The 27,215-nt window shown below is 52.2% G+C and overlaps 1 protein-coding gene across 1 annotated transcript in view; it reads left to right on the forward strand.

Annotated features, from left to right (window-relative positions):
* GDPD5 (glycerophosphodiester phosphodiesterase domain containing 5) overlaps positions 1 to 27,215 on the forward strand; it is a 70,696-nt gene that overhangs the window by 34,046 nt on the left and 9,435 nt on the right. Inside the window, exons 7-12 of the mRNA XM_054386594.1 lie at positions 9,593 to 9,675; positions 13,265 to 13,415; positions 14,379 to 14,597; positions 16,845 to 17,002; positions 22,157 to 22,304; positions 25,509 to 25,591. Of these exons, the coding sequence (XP_054242569.1) occupies positions 9,593 to 9,675; positions 13,265 to 13,415; positions 14,379 to 14,597; positions 16,845 to 17,002; positions 22,157 to 22,304; positions 25,509 to 25,591 (842 nt within the window). The remainder of the gene's footprint in view (positions 1 to 9,592; positions 9,676 to 13,264; positions 13,416 to 14,378; positions 14,598 to 16,844; positions 17,003 to 22,156; positions 22,305 to 25,508; positions 25,592 to 27,215) is intronic.

A 27,215-nucleotide genomic window follows, 5' to 3' on the forward strand; every position in this document is an offset into this window, starting at 1 on the left:
GGCCCTTCTCTGGACACCTTCCAGCATGTCCATAGCCCTCTTGGAACAGAGGCTCCAGAACTGGATGCAGTACTCCAGGTGGGGTCTCAGCAGAGCTGAGCAGAGGGGGAGAATCACCTCCCTTGCCCTGCTGGCCACACTTCTCCTGCTGCAGCCCAGGCTCTGCTTGGCTCTCTGGGCTGCAAGTGCACATTGACAGCTCCTGCTGAGCTTCTCATCCCCCAGCACCCCCAAGTCCCTCTCCTCAGGGCTGCTCTCCAGCCACTCCCTGCCCAGCCTGCATTTGTGCTTGGCATTGCCTCCACCCAGCTTCAGGACCCTGCCCTTGGTCTTGTTGACCCTCCTGAGGTTGGCTTGTGCCCAGCTCTGCAGCCTGTCCAGGTCCCTCTGGATGGATCCCTTCCCTCCAGCCTGTCCAGGTCCCTCTGGATGGATCCCTTCCCTCCAGCCTGTGCAGGTCCCTCTGGATGGATCCCTTCCCTCCAGCCTGTCCAGGTCCCTCTGGATGGATCCCTTCCCTCCAGCCTGTGCAGGTCCCTCTGGATGGATCCCTTCCCTCCAGCCTGTCCAGGTCCCTCTGGATGGATCCCTTCCCTCCAGCCTGTCTGCTGCACCACACAGCTTGGTGTCAGCAGCAAACTTGCTGAGGCTGCACTCAATGCCACTCTCCATGGCACCAACACAGATGTTGACCAAGCCTGGTCCCAGGACTGAGCCCTGAGGGACTCCACTTGTCCCTGGCCTCCACTGGGACATGGAGCCATTGACAGCCACTCTTTGGGTGCAGCCATCAAGCCAGTTCTTTATCCATCTCATGGTCCACCCATCAAACCCATGTGGCACCAGTTTGGAGAGCAGGATGTGGTGTGGGACAGTATCAAAAGCTTTGCTCAGGTCCAGGTAAATGACCTCAGTTGCTCTCCCCTCATCTATTAATCTGCAGCTGGAGCAGGTTGCTCACAGCCCTGTCCAACCTGACCTGGGATGCTTGCAGGGTTGAAGCATCTCCCACCTCTCTGGGCAATCTGGGCCAATGTTTCACCACCCTTAGAGCAAAAAGTTTTTTTCTTTCTGTCCAGTCTGAACCTCCCTCTTTTAGTTTCAAACCATCACCCTTTGTCCTGTCCCAACAGGCCCTGCTCAAAAGTCTGTCTCCAGCTTTCTTCTTGGCCCCTTGACATCCTGAAAGGCCACTAGAAGGTCTCCCTGGAACCTTCTCTTTTCCAGGTTGAACGACCTCAACTCTCTCAACCTGTCCTCACAGCAGAGGGCTTCCAACCCTCCCATCATTGTTATGGTCTCCTCTGGACCCACTCCAACAGGTCCATTGTTTTCTCCTGTGCTGAGGACTCCAGCTCTGGACACAGTAGTCCAGGAAGTGTCTCACCAAAGCAGAGCAGAGGGTCAGAGTCACCTCCCCTGACCTTCAGGCCAAATGATTTTTCAGATGGTGTCTTAATGAGCTTTGGTCTTCCATTTTCTTTATTCTCCTTCAATGCTGAAGGACTCAACTGTCTTCTCCTTAGGGTGGTGAATATGCTGAGGATGAGCCAAGCCAAGAGTGGGAATAAAACCTGGAACCAAATCTGAGATGGAAAGGAGGAAAATGATCTACCAGGACACCAACCTCTACTTCCATCTACACCTTTAAATTCTTGTCCCAGCTGTCTTTCCTCACAGGGTGCTTCAGGTTGAGGCAGGTTGTCTTGACTCTTGGCATCTACAGAAGGTGCTCTCCATCCCATTGAATTCTCCTTGCTTTCAGGTTGTTAGCCCTAAATGTAGATTCCTGTAAGCATCACCTTTCTGAGGAAAGGCTGAAGGAGCTGGGTCCCTTTAGCTTGGAGAACAGGAGGCTGAGGGGTGCCCTCAGTCATGTTCATAAAGATGTGAAGAGTCAGGAGGACAGAGCCAGGCTCTGCTCAGGACAAGGGGCAGTGGGGGCAAGCTGGAACAGAGGAGGCTCCATGTGAACGTAAGGAGAAACTTTTGTACTTGGAGGGTGCTGGAGCCCTGGGACAGGCTGCCCAGAGAGGTTGTGGAGTCTCCTTCTCTGAAGGCACTCAGAATCCATCTGGATGAGTTGCTGTGTGACCTGCCCTAGGTGACCCTGCTCTGACAGAGGGGGTTGGCCTCAATCCTTTTAGGTCCCTTCCAACCCCTAACAGTCTGGGATTCTGTGATAACTGAGCTCCTCATGGTGGTCTTTGGTTATAAATCATGGGTTCATCACTCACAAATTTCATGATATCAAATAACAACATTATCAATGATCTGAGCAAGAGCTGTATCTGTCTCCTTGGAAACCTTCATGGAAGCTCACCTCCCATTACTGGAACCAAGAAGGTGCTGGCTGGTCACAAAACAATCCTGCTAAAGCTGTGGAAACCAGCCAAGCATGGCAGAGGCAAGCACAGCTCTTGATTTTGGAGCTGGAGGCTACAAAAAGCATTGAAGTGAACTTTTGGCAAGCCACCAGCAGAGCTGGTTTCTGACATGCCTCAACTGTGCTGAGCAGGACTGTGCCAAAACAGTTCTCCATGTGCCATGGAGCTCATTTCATTGAGCCCTTCCTGCACACCAGACTAGGTGTGAGCACAGCAAATGTGTCAGGATGGTCATTCTGGGGCCATGTTGACTTTGAACAACTCCAAACTGGGAAGATGCCCATTGCTGGGATAAAGTATCTTGATGGGCAGCCAATGTTATAGGGCAGGGACTGGCTGGAGAGCAGCCCTGAAGGAAAGGCCTTGGGAGTGCTGGGGGAGGAGAAGCTCACCAGGAGCCAGCAGGGAGCACTTGCAGCCCAGAGAGCCAAGCAGAGCCTGGGCTGCAGCAGGAGAAGTGTGGCCAGCAGGGCAAGGGAGGGGATTCTCCCCCTCTGCTCCACTCTGCTCAGACCACAGCTGGAGCTCTGGGTCCAGTTCTGGAGCCTCTGTTCCAGGAAGGATCTGGAGGTGCTGGAAGGTGTCCAGAGAAGGGCCAGGAGGATGAGCAGAGGGCTGGAGTTCCTCTGCTATGGAGACAGAGTGAAAGGGTTGGGGCTGTGCAGTCTGGAGAGGAGAAGGCTCTGAGGTGACCTTCTTGTGGCCTTCCAGGATCTGAAGGGGGCTCCAAGAAAGCTGGGGAGGGACTTTTGAGGGTGTCAGGGAGTGATAGGACTGGGGGGGAATGGAGTAAAACTAGAAATGGGGAGATTCAGATTGGATGTGAGGAAGAAATTCTTCCCCATGAGGGTGGTGAGAGCCTGGCAGAGGTTGCCCAGGGAGGTGGTGGAAGCCTCATCCCTGGAGGTTTTTGCAGCCAGGCTGGAGGTGGCTGTGAGCAACCTGCTGTGGTGTGAGGTGTCCCTGCTCAATGGCAAGGGGGGTTTGGAACTGGATGATCACTAGTCTTGCATCTCCCCATTTGTATTTTTTTTCCATTCCCCCCAGTCCTATCACTACCTAACACCCTAAGAAGTCCCTCCCCAGCTGTCTTGAAGGTCCCCTTCAGATACTGGAAGGCCACAATAAAGTGGGACTTGTGTTTCATCTCCCCATCGACCCTTCCTGACAGGCTGGTGGCCTTGCACTGCCTTTGGGCTCCTCTGGCTCAGCTGTAGAGACAGGGTTTGGATGCTGCTCACTTCATTTTCTGGTGCTTGCTGCTCTCTCTGAAAGAATTACCCTGTGGAGAGGGGATCACCTTGCAGCCTTCATCCTGAGGAAACCTGAGCTACTCGGGATGGGAAACTGGAGGTGCTGAAAGCAACCCAAGGAGGTGGAGCAAGCCTGGGATGGGATCTGCAGATCTTGGAGGCTGCTGCTCCCTGCTGCCAGCTTTGGGCATCGTGGCTCTGTTTCACAAGGCTCTTCCAGGCTGACCTTGCATGACCCCGAGCTGAGCAGTGCAGGAGGCTGTGTTGGGGGTGTGAGCTCTGCCTTTGCCTGGACAAGCCAGGCTTTGAGTGGGAGCTTTTTTTAGGCAGATAAGGTGGCTCTGGGTTGCCTTTGTTGAGCAAACACCAAAATGAGCTGGGGCTTGGTGGCATGCTCTGAGCCAGAGGAATGCAGAAGAGAGATACCAGAGCTATGTGAAGGTTGTTGCTGACATGTGGTCTGATTGGTTTATGCCAAAACTTTGCTGACCTGAGCATGTGAGGTGGGCAGCTTGTAGGAAAACAAATGATTCCTACAGAACCAAGGAATGGTGGGGGGTTGGAAAGGACCTCTGGAGATCAGCCACTCCAAACCCCCTGCTAAAGCAGGGGCACCCACAGCAGGCTGCCTGACAATGTCCAGGAGGGGTTGGAATCTCTCCAGAGAAGGAGTCTTCACAGGCTCTCTGGGCAGTTTGTTCCAGTGCTCCATCAACCTCACAGCAAAGGAGTTTCTCCTCGTTCCTATTCAGGTGGAACCTGCTGGGTTCTAGCTGGTGCCCATTGCCCCTTCTCCTGTCACTGGGCACCACTGTAAAGAGTGGCCCCAGCCTCTTGCACCCTCCCCAGGCCCTTTAGCTCTTGCTCAGCACTGATCAGACCCCCTCTGGGGCTGCTCTTCTCCAGGCTCAGCAGCCCCAGGGCTCTCAGTCTTTTCTCCTCACAGAGATGCTCCAGGCCCCTCAGCATCTTTGCAGCCTCTGCTGGAGTCTCTCCAAGAGTTTCCTTTCTCTGTGGAGCCCACAATACCCCAAATGCTGCTTCACTAGGGCAGAGGAGAGAGTGAGGAGAACCTCCCTTGACCTGCTGGCCACACTCCTCTTAATGCACCCCAGGAGACTGTTGCCCTTCTTGGGCATGAGGGCACATTGCTGGCTTATGGTGAACATATTGTCCACCACCAGTCCCAGGTCTGGAGCTGCTTACCAGCCAGCCAACCACTTGCCTCTACTGGTGCAGGGAGTTATTCATCCTCTGCTTCAGGATGAATGGACTTGCCTTTGCTGAACTTCATGAGGTTCCCCTCTGCCCAACTCTCCATCCTGTCTTGGTCTTCCTAGAGACATCTTAAACTCTTGAGCTGGTTTTTATATTTATTGTGTCATTAGGAGTGTGGGCAGCAGGGCAGCAGAGGGGATTCTGCCCCTTGGCTCTGCTCTGCTCACAGCCCACCTCCAATCCTGCCTCCAGCTCTGCTGTCCCCAGCACAAGAAGGACACAGAGCTGCTGCAGGGAGGCCAGAGGAGGCCACAAAGCTGAGCCAAGGGCTGCAGCAGCTCTGCTCTGAGCACAGGCTGAGGGAGCTGGGGGTGTTCAGCCTGCAGAAGAGAAGGCTCCAGGGGACCTCAGAGCTGCCTTGCAAGAGCTGAAGGGATCCTGCAGGAAGGCTGCAGAGAGACTTTGGCTAAGGGAGTCTAGAGCCAGGCCAAGGGGGAAGGGTTTGAAGCTGAGGCAGAGCAGGGTTAGACTGCAGCTGAGGAAGAAGTTCTGCAGCAGGAGGGAGGTGAGAGTCTGGCACAGGCTGCCCAGGGAGGCTGTGGCTGCCTCCTGCCTGGGGGTGCTCAGGGCCAGGCTGGATGAGGCCTTGAGCAGCTGAGTCTGGTTGGGAGGTTTCCCTGTCCATGGCAGGGAGGTTGCAGGTGATGATCTCTGAAGTCCCTTCCAATCTGAACCATTCTATGGTCTGTCTAATATGGAGCATTTAGCCTTTTGTTGCTATTTATTCCTCTTTCCAACCCCTGAGTTGTTTAGCACCAGGGGTTGCTAACACTCATTGCATTGATGGAAACTTGCTGAACCAGCTGGTGGCAGAGAGGAGAATAAAACCAGGATGTCCCAGGTGCTCCAAACCTGCAAGTAAAATAGCTAGCAAGAAAAGGATTTATAAAAATAGACTTATTCTGGTGTGCTCCTGTTGCAGTGCAGAACAGCTGCCAGATTTGTCTCTCCACAGTTGTCTCTCTATGTATTTATTTCTGTCTGGTCTGCCTGTGGTTGATTTATTTGGTCCAGTTTTGTTCAATATCTTTATCAATGACCTGGATGAGGGCATTGAGAGGACCCTCAGCAAGTTCCTGATGATACAAAACTGACGGGGGGGAGGGGGGGGGGGGGTTGTCTGACACCTGTCAGGATGTGCAGCATCCAACATGACCTGGATAGGCTGAGAGCTGGCTGCAGGCAAACCTCATGAAGTTCAATAAGGACAAGTGCAGGGTCCTGCATCTGGGGAGGAACAACAGCAGGCACCAGGACAGGTTAGAGGCTGCCCTGCTGGAGAGCAGCTCCACAGAGAAAGACCTTGGAGTGCTGGTGGGCAGCAAGTTCTGCATGGGACAGCAATGTGCCCTTGTGGCCAAGAGAGCCAATGGCATCCTGGGGGGCAGCAAGAAAAGTGTGGGCAGCAGGGCTGGGGAGGTTCTGCTCCCCCTCTGCTCTGCTCTGCCCTGCTGAGAGCACAGCTGCAATCCTGTGTCCAGTTTGGGGCTCCCCAGTTGAAGAGAGACAGAGAGCTGCTGGAGAGAGTCCAAGGGAGAGGCAGGAGGATGCTTAGGGGACTTGAGCATCTCCCCTGGGAAGAGAGGCTGAGAGGCCTGGGGCTGTTTAGTGTGGAGAAGAGAAGGCTGAGAGGGGATCTGATCAATGTCTCTCAATGTGTGAGGGGTGGGTGTCAAGGGGAGGGGGCCAGGCTCTTGTGGGTGCTGCACAGTGATAAGCCAAGGAGCAATGGAGACAAACTTGAACAGAGAAGATTTCACCTCAACAGGAGGAGAAACTTCTTTGGTGTGAGGGTGACAGAGCCCTGGAGCAGGCTGCCCAGGGGGGTTGTGGAGTCTCCTTCTCTGGAGCCTTTCCAACCCCACCTGGATGCATTCCTGTGTGGACTCTCCTGGGTGATGCTGCTCTGGCAGGGGGGTTGGACCTGATGATCTCTGGAGGTCCCTTCCATCCTCTAATATACTGTGAGACTGTGAAGCTACTTCCATGGTAGTGGTTTTGTAGAAAAGTACAGCAGTGTTTTTCCTCACACTATATTGTTTTTAAACATCTGCTCTGTTCATCAGGAAGGGATTGGAAATAAAATCCAAGTCCCTATCAGCCTTTGGGCTACATCTTAGAGGCGTAAAGGTTTGGGGTTCTTTTAATATTATAATTTTTTTCTTGTTATTGTTCTATTTTTTTTTTTGGTAGTTTTTAAAACTAATTGTAGCAGTGGTTGGAAGCTGAGGAAGAATAGGGTTAGAATAGATCTGAGGAAGAAGTTCTTCAGGAGGAGGCAGATGAGACTTTGAAATAGGCTGCCCAGGGAGGCTGTGGCTGCCTCCTGCCTGGGGGTATTTAATGTCAAGTTGGATGACACCTTGAGCAGCCACATCTAGTTGAGAGATGTCCCTGCCCATGGTGAGGAGGTTGGAGGAGATGATCCCTCATGTCCAGTCTGAATCTCCCCACTTCCAGCTTTATTCCATTCCCCCCAGTCCTGTCACTCCCTGACACCCTAAAAAGTCCCTCCCCAGCTTTCTTGGAGCCCCCTTCAGATCCTGGAAGGCCACAAGAAGGTCACCTCAGAGCCTTCTCTTCTCCAGACTGAACAGCCCCAACTCTCTCAGTCTGTCCTCATAGCAGAGCAGCTCCAGCCCTCTGCTCATCCTGGTGGCCCTTCTCTGGACACCTTCCAGCATGTCCATAGCCCTCTTGGAACAGAGGCTCCAGAACTGGATGCAGTACTCCAGGTGGGGTCTCAGCAGAGCTGAGCAGAGGGGGAGAATCACCTCCCTTGCCCTGCTGGCCACACTTCTCCTGCTGCAGCCCAGGCTCTGCTTGGCTCTCTGGGCTGCAAGTGCACATTGACAGCTCCTGCTGAGCTTCTCATCCCCCAGCACCCCCAAGTCCCTCTCCTCAGGGCTGCTCTCCAGCCACTCCCTGCCCAGCCTGCATTTGTGCTTGGCATTGCCTGCACCCAGCTGCAGGACCCTGCCCTTGGTCTTGTTGAACCTCCTGAGGTTGGCTTGTGCCCAGCTCTGCAGCCTGTCCAGGTCCCTCTGGATGGATCCCTTCCCTCCAGCCTGTCCAGGTCCCTCTGGATGGATCCCTTCCCTCCAGCCTGTGCAGGTCCCTCTGGATGGATCCCTTCCCTCCAGCCTGTCCAGGTCCCTCTGGATGGATCCCTTCCCTCCAGCCTGTCTGCTGCACCACACAGCTTGGTGTCAGCAGCAAACTTGCTGAGGATGCACTCAGGGTGTAGACATAGCACTTTGGGGCATGGTTTTAGCGGGCATGGTGGTGTTGGGTTGATGGTTGGACCTGATGATTTTAGAGCTCTTTTCCAACCTTAAAGATTCATAATCCCTGTTTGCCCAGGCAGGCAGGAGAATGAAGAACTGTTAAGGTTGTTTAGGTGGCTCTGGATACAGTCTGTGAGTTGGGATCACAGTAACCATCACTTTGGGATAAGGTCTTCAGCAGAGCACTGTTTGGGAGGACCACTCTGCTGAGCAATATTTTATACACAGCAGATCTCAGGCTGGCCTGGTTTCTGGCAGCCCACAATAACCTTCCATGGAATTCTATCCTGTATTGGAGCCAGGGCAGAGGAGGGCAAGGAAGCTGGGAAGGGCCTGGAGAAGAAATCTGATGAAGAGCAGCTGGGGATGGTTAGTTTGGAGAAGAGAAGGCTGAGAGGAGACCTCATTGCTGTCTGCAGCTGCCTGAAAGGAGGTTGTGGAGAGGTTGGTGCTGGTCTCTTCTCACAGGTTATGAGTGATAGATCAAGAGGGAATGGCCTCAAGCTGTGACTGGGGAGGTTTAGACTGGACAGTAGGAAACATTTTTTCCCAGCAAGAGTGGTGAGGCACTGGAATGTGGTGGGCAGGGAGGTGGTGGAGTCCCCAAGCCTGGCTGTGTTTGAAGGTGGTTTGGATGTGGTGCTTGGGGCTCTGGTTTTGAGGTGAAGCATGCAGAGTAGGGTTCTTGACTTGGTGATCCTGAGGGTCTTTTCCAACCTGAATGTTTCTGTGACTCTGTGTGTGTGAAAGGCCGTCATCATAGAGGCAAAAGATGACTCAGGTCATCTTCAGATCTGAGTAAGAAGAAGTTTTGCTGGTGGAACAGTGGTAACAACATGCAGGGCAGTGATGGTTTCTATCAAGGGCAGAGGGAGTGTTGTCTGCACTTGGAACCATAGAATGGCTCAGGTTGGAAAGGGACCTCAGAGATCATCTACTCCAGCTTCACTGCCATGGGCAGGGACACCTCCTAACTAGACTTGGCTGCTCAAGTCCTCGTCCAGCCTGACCTTGAACACCCCCAGGGAGGAGGCATCCTCAGCTAAATCAGGTTGTCCAGAGCCCTGTCAAGCCTCACCTTGAATATCTCCAGGACTGGGGCCTCAACTACCTCCCTTGCAACCTGTTCCAGTGTTCCACAACCCTCTTGGTAAAGAACTTGTTCCTGGTTTGCTGTTTACAGACTGGCCAGGGAGGTAGTTGAGGATTTTCCTGCTGACTGCAGAGGGTGTTGAACTAGAAGCCCTTTGGAGGTCCCTTCCAACTCAAACCATTCCATGATTGTTTTGGCTCCTGTGCCTCCAAACCTCATTTCCAGCATTCCATAAACGAATTCCCACTTCTCGCTAATCCCTCACTGCTCTTTTTTTTTTTAACCTCTTCCCAGCTGGCACCAGAAAACACACTGATGTCCTTCCAGAAGGCAGTGGAGCAGAAGATCTATGGAGTCCAAGCTGATGTCATACTGAGGTAAGGTGATGTGGGGGTTGGTCTGACACTTGGATGGTCCAAGCCATGCTGGTAGATCTTTCCCCTCTGATGTGTGGCTGGTTGTGGCTGTGCTTTCCCATTCAGAAAGACTCCTGTGGTGAACCTATCTTATAATTCCTTGCTGTCTCCATTTCTAATGCCCCAGATGCTGCTAACTGTTCCACTGAGATGATTAAAGATCAGAGAATCAGAGAGAGAATCAGCATCATAGAATCAGAGAATCACAGAATTACAGAATCATAGAATCAGAATCATAGAATCCTAGAATCAGTCAGGGTTGGAAGGGACCACAAGGAGCAGCCAGTTCCAACCCCCCTGCCATGGCCAGGGACACCTCACACTACAGCAGGCTGGCCAGAGCCTCATCCAGCCTGGCTGCAAACACCTCCAGGGATGGAGCCTCAACCACCTCCCTGCACAACCCATTCCAGGCTCTCACCACTCTCATGGGGAAGAACTTCTTCCTCATGTCCAGCCTGAATCTCCCCACTTCCAGCTTTATTCCATTCCCCCCAGTCCTGTCACTCCCTGAAACCCTAAAAAGTCCCTCCCCAGCTTTCTTGGAGCCCCCTTCAGATCCTGGAAGGCCACAAGAAGGTCACCTCAGAGCCTTCTCTTCTCCACACTGAACAGCCCCAACTCTCTCAGTCTGTCCTCATAGCAGAGCAGCTCCAGCCCTCTGCTCATCCTGGTGGCCCTTCTCTGGACACCTTCCAGCATGTCCATAGCCCTCTTGGAATAGAGGCTCCAGAACTGGATGCAGTACTCCAGGTGGGGTCTCAGCAGAGCTGAGCAGAGGGGGAGAATCACCTCCCTTGCCCTGCTGGCCACACTTCTCCTGCTGCAGCCCAGGCTCTGCTTGGCTTTCTGGGCTGCAAGTGCACATTGACAGCTCCTGCTGAGCTTCTCCTCCCCCAGCACCCCCAAGTCCCTCTCCTCAGGGCTGCTCTCCAGCCAGTCCCTGCCCAGCCTGCATTTGTGCTTGTCATTGCCTCCACCCAGCTGCAGGACCCTGCCCTTGGTCTTGTTGACCCTCCTGAGCTTGGCTTGTGCCCAGCTCTGCAGCCTGTCCAGGTCCCTCTGGATGGATCCCTTCCCTCCAGCCTGTCCAGGTCTCTCTGGATGGATCCCTTCCCTCCAGCCTGTCTGCTGCACCACACAGCTTGGTGTCTTATAATTCCTTTCTGTCTCCATTTGTGATGCCCCAGATGCTGCTAATTGTTCCATTGAGATGATTAAAGATGAGGTTGTCCAGATGGAGGAACCTGTCTCATGAAAGCCATCTCCATTTGCAGGATGTCTGTGGTTTATCCCAGAGTTTACTTCATTGCAGTGAAACACAGAGTCTGGTTTCTAGCCTGGCTTGGAGTCACTGGTCTTGGAAAGGGAGAGTATTTCTCCCCAGGGTAGGGAGCAGAAGGTCATAGTGGGAGGATGAAGTAGGAGTTGGGATGCAGTTGATACAATTCTGTTTCTTTCCAATTCCTCAACTGCTGTGAGAGGACATCTCCTGCCCGTCCAGGCTCACAGGTGAGCACTTGGCTCATGAGCTTGAATCAGTTCCTTCCATCAGCACTGGCCAAGGACAAAGGTTGACTTTTAGGAGAAGGAAAGCTGGATATGATCCAAGAGCTTTCCATGATGTCACCCATCAGCTATCCAAGAGGAGCACTCCAAGCATCCATAGCTTTAACAATGCCCTTGATAAGAGCAAGAGCAGAGGGCTGGAGCTCCTCTCCTAGTCAGGAGACAGACTGAGAGAGTTGGGGTTGTGCAGTCTGGAGAGGAGAAGGCTCCAAGGAGACCTTCTTGTGGCCTTCCAGGATCTGAAGGGGGCTACAAGAAAACTGGGGAGGGACTTTTGAGGGTGTCAGAGGGTGATAGGACTGGGGGGAATGGAATAAAGCTGGAAGTGGGGAGATTCAGATTGGATGTTAGGAAGAAATTCTTCCCCATGAGGGTGGTGAGAGACTGGCACAGGTTGCCCAGGGAGGTGGTGGAAGCTTCATCCCTGGAGGTTTTTGCAGCCAGGCTGGAGGTGGCTGTGAGCAACCTGCTGTGGTGTGAGGTGTCCCTGCCCATGGCAGGGGGGTTGGAACTGGCTGAGCTTTGAGATCCTGTCCAACCCAAACAATTCTGTGACTCCATGATGGCTCAGTTGTCTGAACCTCTCTCATGTCTTTATAAAAGGAAGACTCCAGTGACCTTCAGACCCAAAAGTGACCTTCAGACCCAAAAGTGACCTTTATCACAGCTGCTACTAATGTTAGGAAGAGTTTGCAGCACACCATCCATTAGTGTCCTTATCCTTCTGAGAGGTGCTCTTTGTGCCTGTGGCTGGATGGGCTCATTTTACCTGGGATATGCCCAGGACATCCCTACTGGGATATTTCCTATATATCAACCATGGGTGAGCTAGCTGGACAAACACTCAGGTTGATCACATCTTGCTCCCTGCCCAAGCTGGGAGGCCCTGGTTAGCAAAGCCAACTTTGCTTCAAGCAGAAGTGATGAAAATGCTCAGGGAGTTGGAGCAGCTCTGCTACAGGGAGATGCTGAGGGAGCTGGGGGTGTTCAGCCTGGAGAAAAGGAGGCTCTGGGGAGGTCTAGTAGCAACCTTCCAGTATCTGAAGGGGGCCTAGAGGAAGGATGGAGAGAGACTGTTTGCAAAGGCCTGCAGGGACAGGACCAGAGGCAATGGCTTCAAACTAGAGCAGAGATTTAGGCTGGATGTGAGGAAGAAGTTCTTCACCATGAAGGTGGTGGAACACTGGAACAGGTTCCCTAGGGAGGTGGTTGGGGCCCCATCCCTGGAGATACTCAAGGTGAGGCTGGACAGGGCTGTGGGCAACCTGATCTAGTTGGGGCTGTCCCTGGTGACTCTGGGGAGGGTGGACTGGATGAACTTTGGAGGTCCCTTCCAGCCCAGACCATTCTATGGTTCTATGATTCTATGATGATTCTCTGATTCTGTGATCCTATGATTCCATGATGATTCTATGATGATTCTATGATGATCCTATGATTCCATGATTCTATGATGATTCTATGATGATCCTATGATTCCATGATTCTATGATGATTCTATGATGATTCTATGATGATTCTATGATTCTATGATCCTATGATTCCATGATTCTATGATGATTCTATGATTCTATGATTCTATGATGATTCTATGATCCTATGATTCCATGATTCTATGATTCTATGATGATTCTATGATTCTATGATGATTCTATGATTCCATGATGATTCTATGATCCTATGATCCTATGATGATTCTATGATTCCATGATGATTCTATGATCCTATGATCCTATGATGATTCTATGATTCCATGATGATTCTATGATCCTATGATGATCCTATGATCCTATGATGATTCTATGATCCTATGATGTTTCTATGATTCTATGCTCCTGGGGAGGTGCTAACATGATCGAGATCTTCCCAATGCCTTTCCCATGCAGTTGTGAGAGGTGGGAATGGGGACAGGCATTTCTCCAGCCCCAGGGATGTGGTGGTGCCCCTCCAGCTGCAAAGGGCCCTGTGTGTGTCTCTGCAGCTATGATGGAGTGCCATTTCTGATGCATGACAAGACACTCAGGAGAACAACAAACGTGGAGGAGGTGTTTCCAGAGCGGGCCTACCAGCACTCCTCCATGTTCAACTGGACTGACCTGGAGAAACTCAATGCTGGAGAGTGGTTCCTAAAGGTGTGTATGGCCATGAAGAGTCTCCTGAGGAGCTGTGACCATGAGATGGAAGCTCACACCTAAACCTCCTTCGAGGTGTAGAGCTGTGGAACAGCCTGAAGTGAATGGCCTGAAGTGCAGCTAGACCAAAAATCCATGGAGCACAATTTAGTTCTGGTCTCTGCTACATTTAGGCTTGGTCTAAGAGATGTGTTGCCTTTCTGTGCCTCTTCCACCACCTGGAGGTAGGAGCCTTAATGCCAAGTTGACACCACTAGGAACTTCAAGGCTCCCAGGAGGGGGTACATGGTGATGATGAGGAGGAGAAAACAGAGATGGTGAAGGGTCTAAAGCACAAAACCTCTGAGGAGCAGCTGAAGGAACTGGGATTGTTTAGCCTGGAGAAAAGGAGGCTGAAGGGAGACCTTCTGGCTCTCTGCAAGTGCTGAAAGGAGGTTGGAGCCAGGTGGGGGTTGGTCTCATCTCCCAAGGAACAAGCAATAGTACAAGGGGAGTCAGCCTCAAGCTGCTCCAGGTGAGGTTTAAGTTGGATATTAGGAGCAACTTCATCACCAAAAGGGTTGTCAAGCCCTGTGAGGGCTGCCCAGGGAAGTGGTTGAGTCACCATCCCTGGAGGTATTTGGAAGCTGTGTAGATGTGGTGTTGAGGTGCAGTGGTGACTAGGCAGGGTTGGGCTAATGGTTGGGATGGATGATCTCTTCAAGGGTTCTTCCAACCAGAATGATTCCATGCCATGAGAAGGACTTGTCTGTCACACTTTGCTTTCAGTCAGGGTCTTTGACCTCCCCTTGGGTAGGTAAACTGAGGCACAAAGCTTTAGCAAGCTGCAAAAGATGGGATGGTTGCCAAGAGTAGTTGTTAGCATCTCCCACTGGTGCCAGGATGGGTTGGAGAAGGGTCTTCACCTGTCCTGGGGGAGTGTGGGCTTTGTGGCACTAATGCCAGGATGTCCTTTGCTTTCAGAATGACCCTTTCTGGACAGCTGGGTCTCTCTCAAGGTCTGACTACTTGGAAGCTGCCAACCAGTCAATCTGCAAGCTGGCAGATATGCTGGAGGTGATCAAGGACAACACATCACTCATCCTCAACTTCCAGGACCTGCCAGCAGCTCATCCCTACTACAGCACATACATCAACATCACCCTGGAAACCATCCTGGCATCAGGAATTCAGCAACAGTCTGTGAGTTCTGAGGGCTTGGTTGATGTTTCCAAAACTCTTTATGGGTTCCCCCACATCCTTAAGTGTCTCTGATCCATTTGAACACTTGATGAGGCACTCAGTGCCATGGTTTGATTGATTAGAAGGTATTGGCTGATAGGTTGATGATCTCAAAGGTCTTTTCCAACCTGGTTGATTCTATGATTCATAGATTCACAGAATTGTCAGGGTTGGAAGGGACTTCAAGGCTCAGCCAGTTCCAAGCCCCCTGCCATGGGCAGGGACACCTCACACCACAGCAGGTTGCTCACAGCCACCTCCAGCCTGGCTGCAAAAACCTCCAGGGATGAGGCTTCCACCACCTCCCTGGGCAACCTGTGCCAGGCTCTCACCACCCTCATGGGGAAGAATTTCTTCCTCACATCCAATCTGAATCTCCCCACTCCTAGTTTTGCTCCATCCCCCCCAGTCCTATCACTCCCTGACACCCTCTAAAGTCCTCCCCCAGCTTTCTTGGAGCCCCCTTCAGATCCTGGAAGGCCACCAGAAGGTCTCCTCAGAGCCTTCTCTTCTCCAGACTGAACAGCCCCAACTCTCTCAGTCTGTCCTCAGAGCAGAGCAGCTCCAACCCTCTGCTCATCCTTGTGGCATTTCTCTGGACACCTTCCAGCACCTCCAGATCCTTCCTGGAACAGAGGCTCCAGAACTGGACACAGAGCTCCAGCTGTGGTCTGAGCAGAGTGGAGCAGAGGGGGAGAATCCCCTCCCTGGCCCTGCTGGCCACACTTCTCCTGCTGCAGCCCAGGCTCTGCTTGGCTCTCTGGGCTGCAAGTGCTCCCTGTTGGCTCCTGGTGAGCTTCTCCTCCTCCCCCAGCACCCCCATGGACTTTCCTTCAGGGCTGCTCTCCAGCCAGCCCCTGCCCAGCCCATTCAAAATGCCACTTCATGCCAAGAAGTCATGCTGGGCAGGATGGTGCCTCCAGGCTGGTGGGCCCTCATCTACCAGGGCTGTGGTGGATGTGTAGGTGGAGGAAAGTGATCATTGCCCTTCCTGAGCAGCTGTGTCCATTGTGAGGATGACCAGTACAAGGCAGGTGTTGATGAACTGGAGCAAGTCTTGCAGAGGCCTCCAAACTGGTTAGGAGGAGAGGCTGAGGGAATTGAATCTCTTCATCCTGGAAAAGACAGGACTTAGGAAAGATCTAAGAGCAGCTCTCTAGTGGCTGCAAGGAGGTGGTGAGAAGTTAGAGCCAAGGTCTTCACTGTGATGTATGTCAGGAAGGTGAGAGGGAATCATCATAAATTGGAACAGGAGAGGTTTGTGTGGGATATAAGGAAATTGGGTTTCCCTCTAAGGGCAGGCAAGTGCTGGGAGGAAGCAGGAAAGCCCAAGAGGTCTCCATCCTCTTTCCTAAACCCATCATCTTTCCTAAACTCCATCATATTTCCTAAATCCTCAGTTTAGGAAAGATGTTGAATTGCTGGAGCAAGTCCAGAGAAGGGCAACGAGGCTGGGGAGGGGTCTGGAGCACAGCCCTGTGAGGAGAGGCTGAGGGAGCTGGGGATGTTTAGCCTGGAGAAGAGGAGGCTCAGGGCAGACCTCATTGCTGTCTACAACTCCCTGAAGGGAGGTTGTAGCCAGGTGGGGGTTGGGCTCTTCTCCCAGGCAACCAGCACCAGAACAAGAGGACACAGTCTCAAGCTGTGCCAGGGGAGGTTTAGGCTGGAGGTGAGGAGAAAGTTCTTCACAGAGAGAGTGGTTGGCCATTGGAATGTGCTGCCCAGGGAGGTGGTGGAGTCACCACCCCTGGAGGTGTTCAAGAGGGCATTGGACGTGGCACTTGGTGCCATGGTTTAGATAGGCATGAGGTGTAGGGTGACAGGTTGGACTCGATGATCCTTGAGGTCTCTTCCAGCCTTCTTGATTCTATGATTCTGTGATTCTATGATTCTATCCTTGGAGATTTTCTAGACACAAAAGGACAAAGCCCTGTTTCAAATCAGAGCTGGCCCTGGTTTGTCCTGGAGCAGACACCCCCTGAGGTCCCTTCCCACCAAGGGAATCAATAAGAACCTGAGACATGAGAGAAGAGGCTGAGACCTGGAGGCCAATCCTCTCTTTCTGACTCTTTGCTTTTAAATAATGAAGCTCTAAATGCCTCCTAGACAATGTGTGTGACAATCCAGGCTGCCTGCAAAGCTTCCTCCTGCTCCCAGCCCTGTGACCCATCTGTGTCATCACCGTGCTGTGTCTTGCTGCCTCCACAGGTGATGTGGCTGCCAGACAAGGAGAGGCAGCTGGTCAGGCAGATTGCACCAGGTTTCCAGCAGACTTCTGGCCTCAAGCTGGATGCAGAGCGCCTGAGGGAGAAGGGCATCGTGAAGCTCAACCTGCGTTACACCAAGGTCACAAATGAGGAGGTCAGGTAAGGAGATGCCAGCCCTGAGAGCCCCCTCCCTGGAGGTGTTCAAGGCCAGGTTGGAAGGGGCTCTGAGCAACCTGGGCTAGTGGAAGGTGTCCCAATGGGGCAGGGAGGATGGCACTGGATGATCTTTAAGGTCCCTTCCAACCTAAACCATTCTATGAATCTAAGCTCCTGCCTTTGGACTCTGATAAGCCGGGGGGGGTGTGCACAGCTCTGTGCATCCTTCTGTCCTGTGTGTGCTGCCTGGCAGAGCAGCATCCTGTGTGGTCATCCCAAGCTGTCTTTTCTGCAGGTATCATTTCAGAATGGGCTTGTTCCTGAAAGCTTGAGCTGTGCAAGCTTTGTCCTTAGCCATACACAGAAGGCTGTGAGGCCATTCAGCAAGACTAGGGCAAACTGAGAGTTGGGCAGAGAGGAACCTCATGAGGTTCAGCAAGGAGGAGTGCAGAGTGCTGCAGCTGGGAAGAAAGAGTCAACTGCAGCAGGACAGGCTGGGAGGTGATCTGCTGGAGGGCAGCCCTGGGGAGAAGGACCTGGGAGTGCTGGTGGGCAACAAGTTCTGCATGGGACAGCAATGTGCCCTGGGGGCCAAGAAGGCCAAGGGGGTCCTGGGGTGCATTCAGAGGAGTGTGGCCAGCAGATCCAGGGAGGTTCTCCTCCCCCTCTACTCTGCCCTGCTGAGACCTCACCTGGAATACTGCATCCAGTTCTGGGCTGCCCAGTTCAGGAGGGACAGGGATCTGCTGGAGAGAGTCCAAGGGAGGGCTGCAAGGATGCTGAAGGGACTGGAGCCCTGCCTGGGGAGGAGAGGCTGAGAGCCCTGGGGGTGGTTAGTCTGGAGAGGAGAAGGCTGAGAGGGGATCTGATCAATGTTTATAAATATCTGAGGGCTGGGGGTCAGGAGGGAGGGGACAGGCTCTGCTCACTTGCACCCTGGGATAGGACAAGGGGCAATGGATGGAAACTCCAGCACAGGAGGTTCCACCTCAACATGGGCAGGGACACCTCACACCACAGCAGGTTGCTCACAGCCACATCCAGCCTGGCCTTCAAAACCTCCAGGGATGAGGCTTCCACCACCTCCCTGGGCAACCTGTTCCAGTCTCTCACCACCCTCATGGTGCAAAACTTCTTCCTAACATCCAATCTGAATCTACCCATTTCTATTTTTGTTCCATTCCCCCCAGTCCTCTCAGTACCTAACACCCTAAAACCTCCCTCCCCAGCCTTCTTCATCCTCATTAGCAGCTGCCCTTTGCTTCTGCTTGTCTGCTCCAGAGTTGCTACCACAGAATTTTGATTAGTCCAAAACCTGGAGGTGCTTTGAGAAGTTTCTCTTTGCAGAGAATTCACTCTTTTCATTCCTGTCCTCTCTCAGCTCTTTCAACTGGTCAGATCTTCCCTTTAATGAGACTGCCACAGCACGAGGATCCTCTCCTTCTGCTGGAGCCTGTGTTTGAACCACGCAGTCAGTGTGTTAGCTCCTTTCTCAGAAAGGGTGGATTGGCTCTATTCAAGGGTTTCTAATTTTCAGAGTTGAAATTTTTTTGTTCTTCCCCCAAGAAATCCTTGAAAATGAAGCAGGTTTGCAGATTGAAGAAAGAAAAGAAAAAAATAAAGAAGCATCTTCAAATGATTTTTTTTTTTTTTTTATCTTGGGCTGGAAATGGGGAAGAGCTGTTCCTATAGCTGCTTGAGAGCCTGATCCTGTTTAAAGTAATCCAGTGGTGTCTTTCCATGGTGCCCAGCAATGAGTCTGGTTGCTCACCCTTAAAACCAAGCCCAGGTAGGGTAATTCCTGCCTGTTCTTCCCCCCCCCTATTTGCTCTGTCTCATGGAAAGGATCATAGGAAAGGAGGTTGGAGCCTCTCACTCCAAAAAGGACATTGAGGTGCTGGAGTGTGCCCAGAGAATGGCAACAAAGCTGGGGAAGGGTCTGGAGAGCAGGGCTGGTGAGGAGCAGCTGAGGGAGCTGGGGGTATCCATCCTGGAGAAAAAGAGGTTGAGGGAAGACCTTCTGCCTCCCTACAACTCCCTGAAGGGAGGTTGTAGCCAAATGGGGGTTGGTCTCTTCTCCCCAGCAACAAGTGATAGGACAAGAGGAAACAGCCCCTAGTTGCACCAGGGGTTGGACATTATAGAATCTTAGAATCAGTCAGGGTTGGAAGGGACCACAAGGAGCAGCCAGTTCCAACCCCCCTGCCATGGCCAGGGACACCTCACACTACAGCAGGCTGCCCAGAGCCTCATCCAGCCTGGCTGCAAACACCTCCAGGGATGGAGCCTCAACCACCTCCCTGCACAACCCATTCCAGGCTCTCACCACTCTCATTAGAAGAAATTTCTTCAGTGGAAGGGTTCTCAAACACTGGAACAGGGTCCCCAGGGAGGTGGTTGGATCCCCATCCCTGAAGGTGTTTAAAAGAGGCAGAGATGTGGTGCTGAGGGCACCAGCCTTGTAGAGTTGTAGAATAGCTGACTGAATGATCCTGAAGGTAGATGACTTAAGACTTGGTGATCTTAGAGGTCTTTTCCAACCCAAACAACTCTCTGTACCAAATGTCCTCCATATACCAACTCTGCCATCTGTCCCAGCTCCTCAGACTTAATCTCTCATCAATGCCATCATCACAGCTGTCCCCAAACTCAGAGCCTCCCACCTGAGTGTTTCTTGCACTCCAGAGGCCTTTTGGTGCCCTGTCAAACATTGCAGCAGAAGCCAGAGCAGGCTCAACAAGCCCTGGTTTGACACAGCTTCCTCAGTCTCCTCCAAAATCATCACCTGGATTGCTCCAACCACCTCTACCCTTGAGAACCCCTTAGCTGTTGGAGCAGTTTAATTGTGTTGTGAGTGTTGGGATGTCCACATCTTGTCCCTTTCATCTCCAAGTGCTTTGCTGATATTAAAATTGCAAGGATTAATCTCTGTGCTGGAGATTAATGATGCTTCTGCTTCGTAGATAAGGGCACAGAGCGATTTATGCAGCTCAGATTTGGGTACAAGGAGTCCACTGTCAGTGGTTGATTTGCTGCTTGACAGCTTCTGAGCCCCAGCTTGCACCTTGAGCTTCTTAAGAGGTTGTCAGGAGACTGAGAGCTGTAACTCTGCAACCATTCCAAACACAGAGGGCATGGGAAGTTGTAGGAATTGATGTTGGAGGAATGCATCTGTCAGTTTTTAATTAAGCAAATTGCCTATGAAGTGTTGCAGGCATCTGAGACAGATGTGGAGATTGCATCAATGTGATGAAGTGGTTGCTGCAGAGCCACTCCAGGCTCATCATTCATCAGCAAGCAGCTGGGATGGGCTGTGGCCTGAGTCACATTGCATCTAAGAGGTGAAGAAGAAAGTTTCAAGTTCAAACCATTTGATTGCAATGCCCTGGGTTTGCTTAGGGGGGTTTGATGAGGGGGTTGGAGCACCTCTGCTACAGGGACAGGCTGAGGGAGCTGGGGGTGTTCAGCCTGGAGAAGAGAAGGCTCTGGGGAGACCTAATAGCAACCTTCCAGTACTTGAAGGGGGCTACAGGAGAGCTGGGGAGGGACTTTTGACAAGGGCTGGGAGTGACAGGATGAAGGGGAATTGATTGAAGCTAGAAGAGGGGAGATTGAGACTGGAGATTAGGAAGAAATTCTTTGCAGTGAGGGTGAGGAGACTCTGGAACAGGCTGCCCAGGCCTGCAGAAGAGAAGGCTCTGGGGAGACCTAAGAGCAGCCTGCCAGGACCTGAAAGAGGCTACAAGAAGGATGGAGAGAGACTGTTTGCAAAGGCCTGCAGTGATAGGACAAGAGGCAATGGCTTCAAAGTAGAGCAGAGCAGATTTAGATTGGATGTGAGGAAGAAGTTCTGCACCATGAGGGTGGTGGAACACTGGCACAGGTTGCCCAGGGAGGTGGTTGAGTTCCCATCCCTGGAAATATTGAAGGTGAGGCTGGACAGGGCTGTGGGCAACCTGATCTAGTTGAGGATGTCCCTGCTGAGTGCAGAGGGGGTTGGACTGGATGAGCTTTGGAGGTCTCTTCCAACCCAGACCATTCTCTGATTGTCTGACCAGCACCCATGCCCTGTCAATGAAACCTACCTCATGCAATTCAACCCCCACGGATCCAGCTGTGGTCACAGCTGTGGATGATGGCAAGAGCTCTCCTTGTGGGGCTGAAACTTCCTCAGCAAGTTTGCTGATGACACCAAGCTGTGTGGTGCAGCAGACAGGCTGGAGGGAAGGGATCCATCCAGAGGGACCTGGACAGGCTGGAGGGAAGGGATCCATCCAGAGGGACCTGGACAGGCTGCAGAGCTGGGCACAAGCCAACCTCAGGAGGTTCAACAAGACCAAGGGCAGGGTCCTGCAGCTGGGTGGAGGCAATGCCAAGCACAAATCCAGGCTGGGCAGGGAGTGGCTGGAGAGCAGCCCTGAGGAGAGGGACTTGGGGGTGCTGGGGGATGAGAAGCTCAGCAGGAGCTGTCAATGTGCACTTGCAGCCCAGAAAGCCAAGCAGAGCCTGGGCTGCAGCAGGAGAAGTGTGGCCAGCAGGGCAAGGGAGGTGATTCTCCCCCTCTGCTCAGCTCTGCTGAGACCCCACCTGGAGTACTGCATCCAGTTCTGGAGCCTCTGTTCCAAGAGGGCTATGGACATGCTGGAAGGTGTCCAGAGAAGGGCCACCAGGATGAGCAGAGGGCTGGAGCTGCTCTGCTATGAGGACAGACTGAGAGAGTTGGGGCTGTTCAGTCTGGAGAAGAGAAGGCTCTGAGGTGACCTTCTTGTGGCCTTCCAGGATCTGAAGGGGGCTCCAAGAAAGCTGGGGAGGGACTTTTTAGGATCTCAGGGAGTGACAGGACTGGGGGGAATGGAATAAAGCTGGAAGTGGGGAGATTCAGACTGGAGGTGAGGAAGAAGTTCTTCCCCATGAGAGTGGTGAGAGCCTGGAATGGGTTGTGCAGGGAGGTGGTTGAGGCTCCATCCCTGGAGGTGTTTGCAGCCAGGCTGGATGAGGCTCTGGCCAGCCTGCTGTAGTGTGAGGTGTCCCTGGCCATGGCAGGGGGGTTGGAACTGGCTGCTCCTTGTGGTCCCTTCCAGCCCTGCCTGCTTCTATGATCCTCTAAGGTCTGCTGTTTCCTGGGGGACTGCCATCTCCCCATCTGTCTCCTGACAGGGACTACAGCACAGCCAACCTGAGTGTGAATGTCTACACCGTGAACGAGCCCTGGCTGTTCTCCATCCTGTGGTGCGCCGGTGTGCAGTCCGTCACCTCCGACAGCTCCCACCGCCTGCGCAAGGTGCCTTTGCCCCTCTGGCTCATGGTAAGCCTGGCAGAGTGTGTGTGGCAGTTGAGGCCTGCTGCCTCCTCTCGCTGCCACCTCTGGTGTTGTGATGATTTGAAACTGTCTTTTTAATTTTTCCTTGCAAAGTTCAAGCAGAGGAAATGAAAGAGTGGAAATAAGTCACTATTGGGTGTAAGAAAGCAAAATACTGATTGTTCTAAACACTTCCATTGGATAGATAGAAATGTTTAAGAACTATTACCCAAAACAAAGTGAGGCACTCTGCAATCTGCAGTGGGGGCAGTTGCTGGGCTGTCTGGCTGCTGTTTCTTCTTCTCTTCTGGCTGAAGATAACACACTGACCTTGGCAGCTAAGTTAACAACTTTCTGCTTTAGCTAACTCTGCTTTCTGCCAGGGGGGTCTGGGGGGAGGCCCCTGGGAGAGAGGCCCCTTGGGAAAGGTCCCCGTTGGGGGGAAGCAAAGGGAGCTTGGTTGTGCTTTTTCTGTTGATTGTATATATTTGTGAATGTTGTGAATTTTGTATATTTGTACAGATTCGTTGCATTTCATCATAGATTGTAGATTCTGCTTGTAATAACAGCTTTCATTTGTTTCCAGACTGGGCTAGCCTGGTTATTGTCAGTGGGGGGGGAGGAATTTCAGCTCACACTGACACAGGTGACCACGAAACAGCCTGTTCCTACCCAGGAATTCATCTGCAAAGTCCTTCCCTACCTCTTTCTTCCCTCTCTGCTCCCGTGGGAGACACTCCCCGTCGGGTACGGGTGGGGGAGTGTCTCCAGGCTTCTTAGGGGGACTGTGGGGGAGTCTCTGTGATGGATTCCAGGCTGCCTTTTTAATTTGTCTTCACAAAGAAGAGCAGAGAAAGTGGAAGAATGTAAATAAATCACTACTGGGTGTAAGAAAACAAAATAATGATTAGGCTGAACACTTCCATTGGGGAGGTCAAAATGTTTAAGAATCTCTACTCAAAAACCAGGTTGGGGAGTTTGGGCAGGCTGGGACTCAGCTTGCTTGCTGGGCTTCTGTCTGCTGTTTCTTCTTCTTTTCTGGCTGAAGATAACACACTGACCTTGACAAGCTAAGTCTAACAGCCTCTCTGCTTCTTGACTCTGCTTTCTGCCAGGGGAGTCTGGGGGCATTCCTTCTGGCTGTGGAGGAGGCCCCTTGGGGGAAGCAAAGGGGGCTTGGTTGTGCTTTTCTGTTGGTTGTACACATTTGTAAGTGTTGTGAAGAGTGTCTCTTTGTACAGATTCATTGCATTTCATCAGAGATTGTAGATTTGCTTGGAAATACAGCTTGCATTTCCTTGCAGACTGAGCTAGCCTGGTCATTGTCAGTGTGGGGGGACTTCAGCTCTCACACTGTTACAGCATCTTAAGGCTTCTTAGGCCTGTCTAGGGCTCATGCAAGGAGGAGAAGGGGGGAGGGCAGTCTCAGAGCCAGCCAGCCTGAGACTAGCCTAGCAGTGGGGGGAGGGAAGAAACCCTGGGGGGTTTTTGGGTAGACCCTCAGGTGGGGAGAAGGGAAGCATTGGGAGGCTTTTGGGTGTGGTGTAAGGGACTTCATGCTTTGGGATATCTTTGCCACTATGCTTTGTAGTCTTCTGCAAAACACCAATTGTTTTTTTTTTTTTTTGCATTTAAACTCCCCATCACTCTCCAATCTATCTGTGTGAGTGTCCATTCTTGTGTCTCTCTCAGGGCAATAGAGGATCTGTGTGGCTCTAAACCAGGACAGTGTGGTAGTTTTAAGCTGTACCTTTAAAATTTTCCAGTAAGTAATAAAATGTAAATAAATCACCACTGGGGTGTGAAAAGCAAAATAATGATAGCCTTGAGGAGAGGGATTTGGGGGTGCTGGGGAAGAAGAAGCTCAACATCAGCCAGCAGTGTGCACTTGCAGCCCAGAAAGCCAAGCAGAGCCTGGGCTGCAGCAGGAGAAGTGTGGCCAGCAGGGCAAGGGAGGGGATTCTCCCCCTCTGCTCAGCTCTGCTGAGACCCCACCTGGAGTACTGCATCCAGTGCTGGAGCCTCTGTTCCAAGAGGGCTATGGACATGCTGGAAGGTGTCCAGAGAAGGGCCACCAGGATGAGCAGAGGGCTGGAGCTGCTCTGCTCTGAGGACAGACTGAGAGAGTTGGGGCTGTTCAGTGTGGAGAAGAGAAGGCTCTGAGGTGACCTTCTTGTGGCCTTCCAGGATCTGAAGGGGGCTCCAAGAAAGCTGGGGAGGGACTTTTTAGGATCTCAGGTAGTGATAGGACTTGGGGGGAATGGAATAAAGCTGGAAGTGGGGAGATTCAGGCTGGAGGTGAGGAAGAAGTTCTTCCCCATGAGAGTGGTGAGAGCCTGGAATGGGTTGTGCAGGGAGGTGGTTGAGGCTCCATCCCTGGAGGTGTTTGCAGCCAGGCTGGATGAGGCTCTGGCCAGCCTGCTGTAGTGTGAGGTGTCCCTGGCCATGGCAGGGGGGTTGGAACTGGCTGAGCCTTGTGGTCCCTTCCAACCCTGACTGATTCTAGGATTTTATGACTGGGAGAATCTTTGTAGCAGGGCCTGTTGTGACTGCACAAAGCTGATTCTGTGGCTCTCTGATTCTTTGTGTAGAGCTCCTCTCCTATGGAGTCAGAATGAGGGAGCTGGGGTGGTGCAGTCTGGAGAAGAGAAGGTTCTGAGGAGACCTTCTTGTGACTTTCCAGTGTCTGGAGTGGGCTACAAGAAAACTGGGGAGGGACTTTTGAGGGTGTCAGGGAGTGATAGGACTGGGGGGGGGGGGGGGGGGGTGGAACAAAACTAGAAGTGGGGAGATTCAGATAGGATGTTAGGAAGAAGTTCTTCCCCATGAGGGTGGTGAGAGCCTGGCACAGGCTGCCCAGGGAGGTGGTGGAAGCCTCATCCCTGGAGGTTTTTAAGGCCAGGCTGGATGTGGCTGTGAGCAACCTGCTGTGGTGTGAGGTGTCCCTGCCCATGGCAGGGGGGTTAGAACTGGTTGAGCCTTGAGGTCCCTTCCAACCCTAACAATCCTATGATTCATTTCCCTTCCAACCCTGACAATTCTGTGATTCTCTGCTTAGCAGTGTGATTAAAGACTCTGATTTCTAATGACCCTTGCAGCTCTTTGCTTTGCTTCCTGCCTTGGTGTTACCTTGAGCCACCTGTTGCCTCTCTCTGATTGTTCAAACCAGAAAGTTTAAGGTCTGCTTCTGTTTTCCCTTTTGTCTCCCAGCCTCCAGATGAGTACCACCTGATCTGGATCACCTCTGATCTCATTTCATTTATCATCATTGTAGGAGTTTTTATATTCCAGAAGTAAGTAGCATGGTTCCTGCTCAGCTCTCCTGGCTTCTTGTGGGAGGTGTGGGGTGGTTGATTTTGTTGTGGTGGTTGTTCAGAGCATGGGGTGGGGATGGGGGAGAGGAGTGTGATGCTCCTCAGGCACTTGGAGTGCAATAGCAGAGCAACTCCAAAGACTGCAAACAGTAATCCAGCTCCTGAGAGGTGACCTTGAGCTGGATTCTGTCCCCACTTTTGGAATGAATCTCAAGCTAGCAGCAGTAGATGCCTTGTTCTGCTCACAAATGTGTGTGGGAGAGAAACTGGAAATGCTTTAGGGAAATGGACCTTGAGGAAGAGATTAAAATGCTTTTCAAAGAAGAAAAGGAGATGCTTGGAGATTCCACCATCATAGCCTTTGTCATGGATTAGGGACAGATGTGCTCTGTGAATGGCTTTGCCTTCCCAAAGGGAAGAGAATGGGAATAAGGGGGAGAGGCTGATGGGCTGGGAAAGAGACTAAACCAGCTGGGATGGAAATAAGAACAATGAAATGAAACAGACACAAAGAGATACAAACTGACATCAAATCCAGCCCCTGATGGCAAGGATGTCACCATCACCACTGATGCTGTGGGCAGGCACTGGAGACATCCCAGACTGGACTCAGTGGCAGATGGGAATTGGATTCGAGAGCTGGATCTGGGAACTGGATTCAGGATCACATGGATTGGGATTGAAGGCACAATGGACAGAGTCATGCTTGGGTATTGGCCACTGAAGAAGAGGCTTGACCCTGGTGATCCCTCAGCTTGATCCCGAAGATGACATCCATGGGATGGAATCCCTTGTTGGTCAGTTTAGGGTCACCTGTCCTGTCCTCTCCTCCCCACAGATGCCACCTCTGACTTACTGCACCCCAACATTGCACACAACATTTAGCAGTGCTCTTGGTCTGCACAGGGGCAAGTCTCAGCCAGAGCCTTTCTGCAGCCCAACCCTTGGCAGTGACTCTCCCTGTCAGCTTCTCTCTGTCAGGAGCAGCTCCTGGCTGTGCAAACCTGCCCTGAACTTCAGAAAGTGCCCTCCTTGAGCAGATCCTGAGCTGAGAAGCCAAATCCCTGAGCAGAATTGGTTCTGTTCTAGCTCAAACCAGGACAGTCTTCAAAACGACCATCTCAGGGTCTTCCTAGATCCATGTGTTCCCATTTTAGGGGAAGAAACAGATAGACTGGGATTTAGCAAATGGAATCAGTTGCTTAGTTTGATGCACAGGGAAAGTGTCTCCCATTGTTCCAAGGAAGAGGAGGAGCAAGGTTTTGATGAGGGCACAGCAGAAGCCTCTCTGTCAGCCACACTCCCTGAAAACAAATGTGGAGCAGAGCAAGTTAAGACTCTGATAAATCAGGAGGAGTTAAATCAACTTCCTAACAGCAGAGCTGGATGCACTACCCTCCTCTTGATTACACAGGAGGAGAGCAGGGTGTCCTCCTGCTGATGTGCCTTTCCTCCCAGGAGCCATTTTAGCTGTCAGTGGTGACAGTGTAATGACCCTGGCTGGGAAAAAGGATGAGCTGAGAGAGCTGTGCTCCCTCCAGGGAAAAGGTGGCATCCTGAAATTGCAGCCCCCCCTTCCCTTGGCTCTATTATCTCATCTGCC

Source organism: Indicator indicator, chromosome 1 (assembly GCF_027791375.1).
Source record: "Indicator indicator isolate 239-I01 chromosome 1, UM_Iind_1.1, whole genome shotgun sequence".
Lineage (NCBI taxonomy): Eukaryota > Metazoa > Chordata > Aves > Piciformes > Indicatoridae > Indicator > Indicator indicator.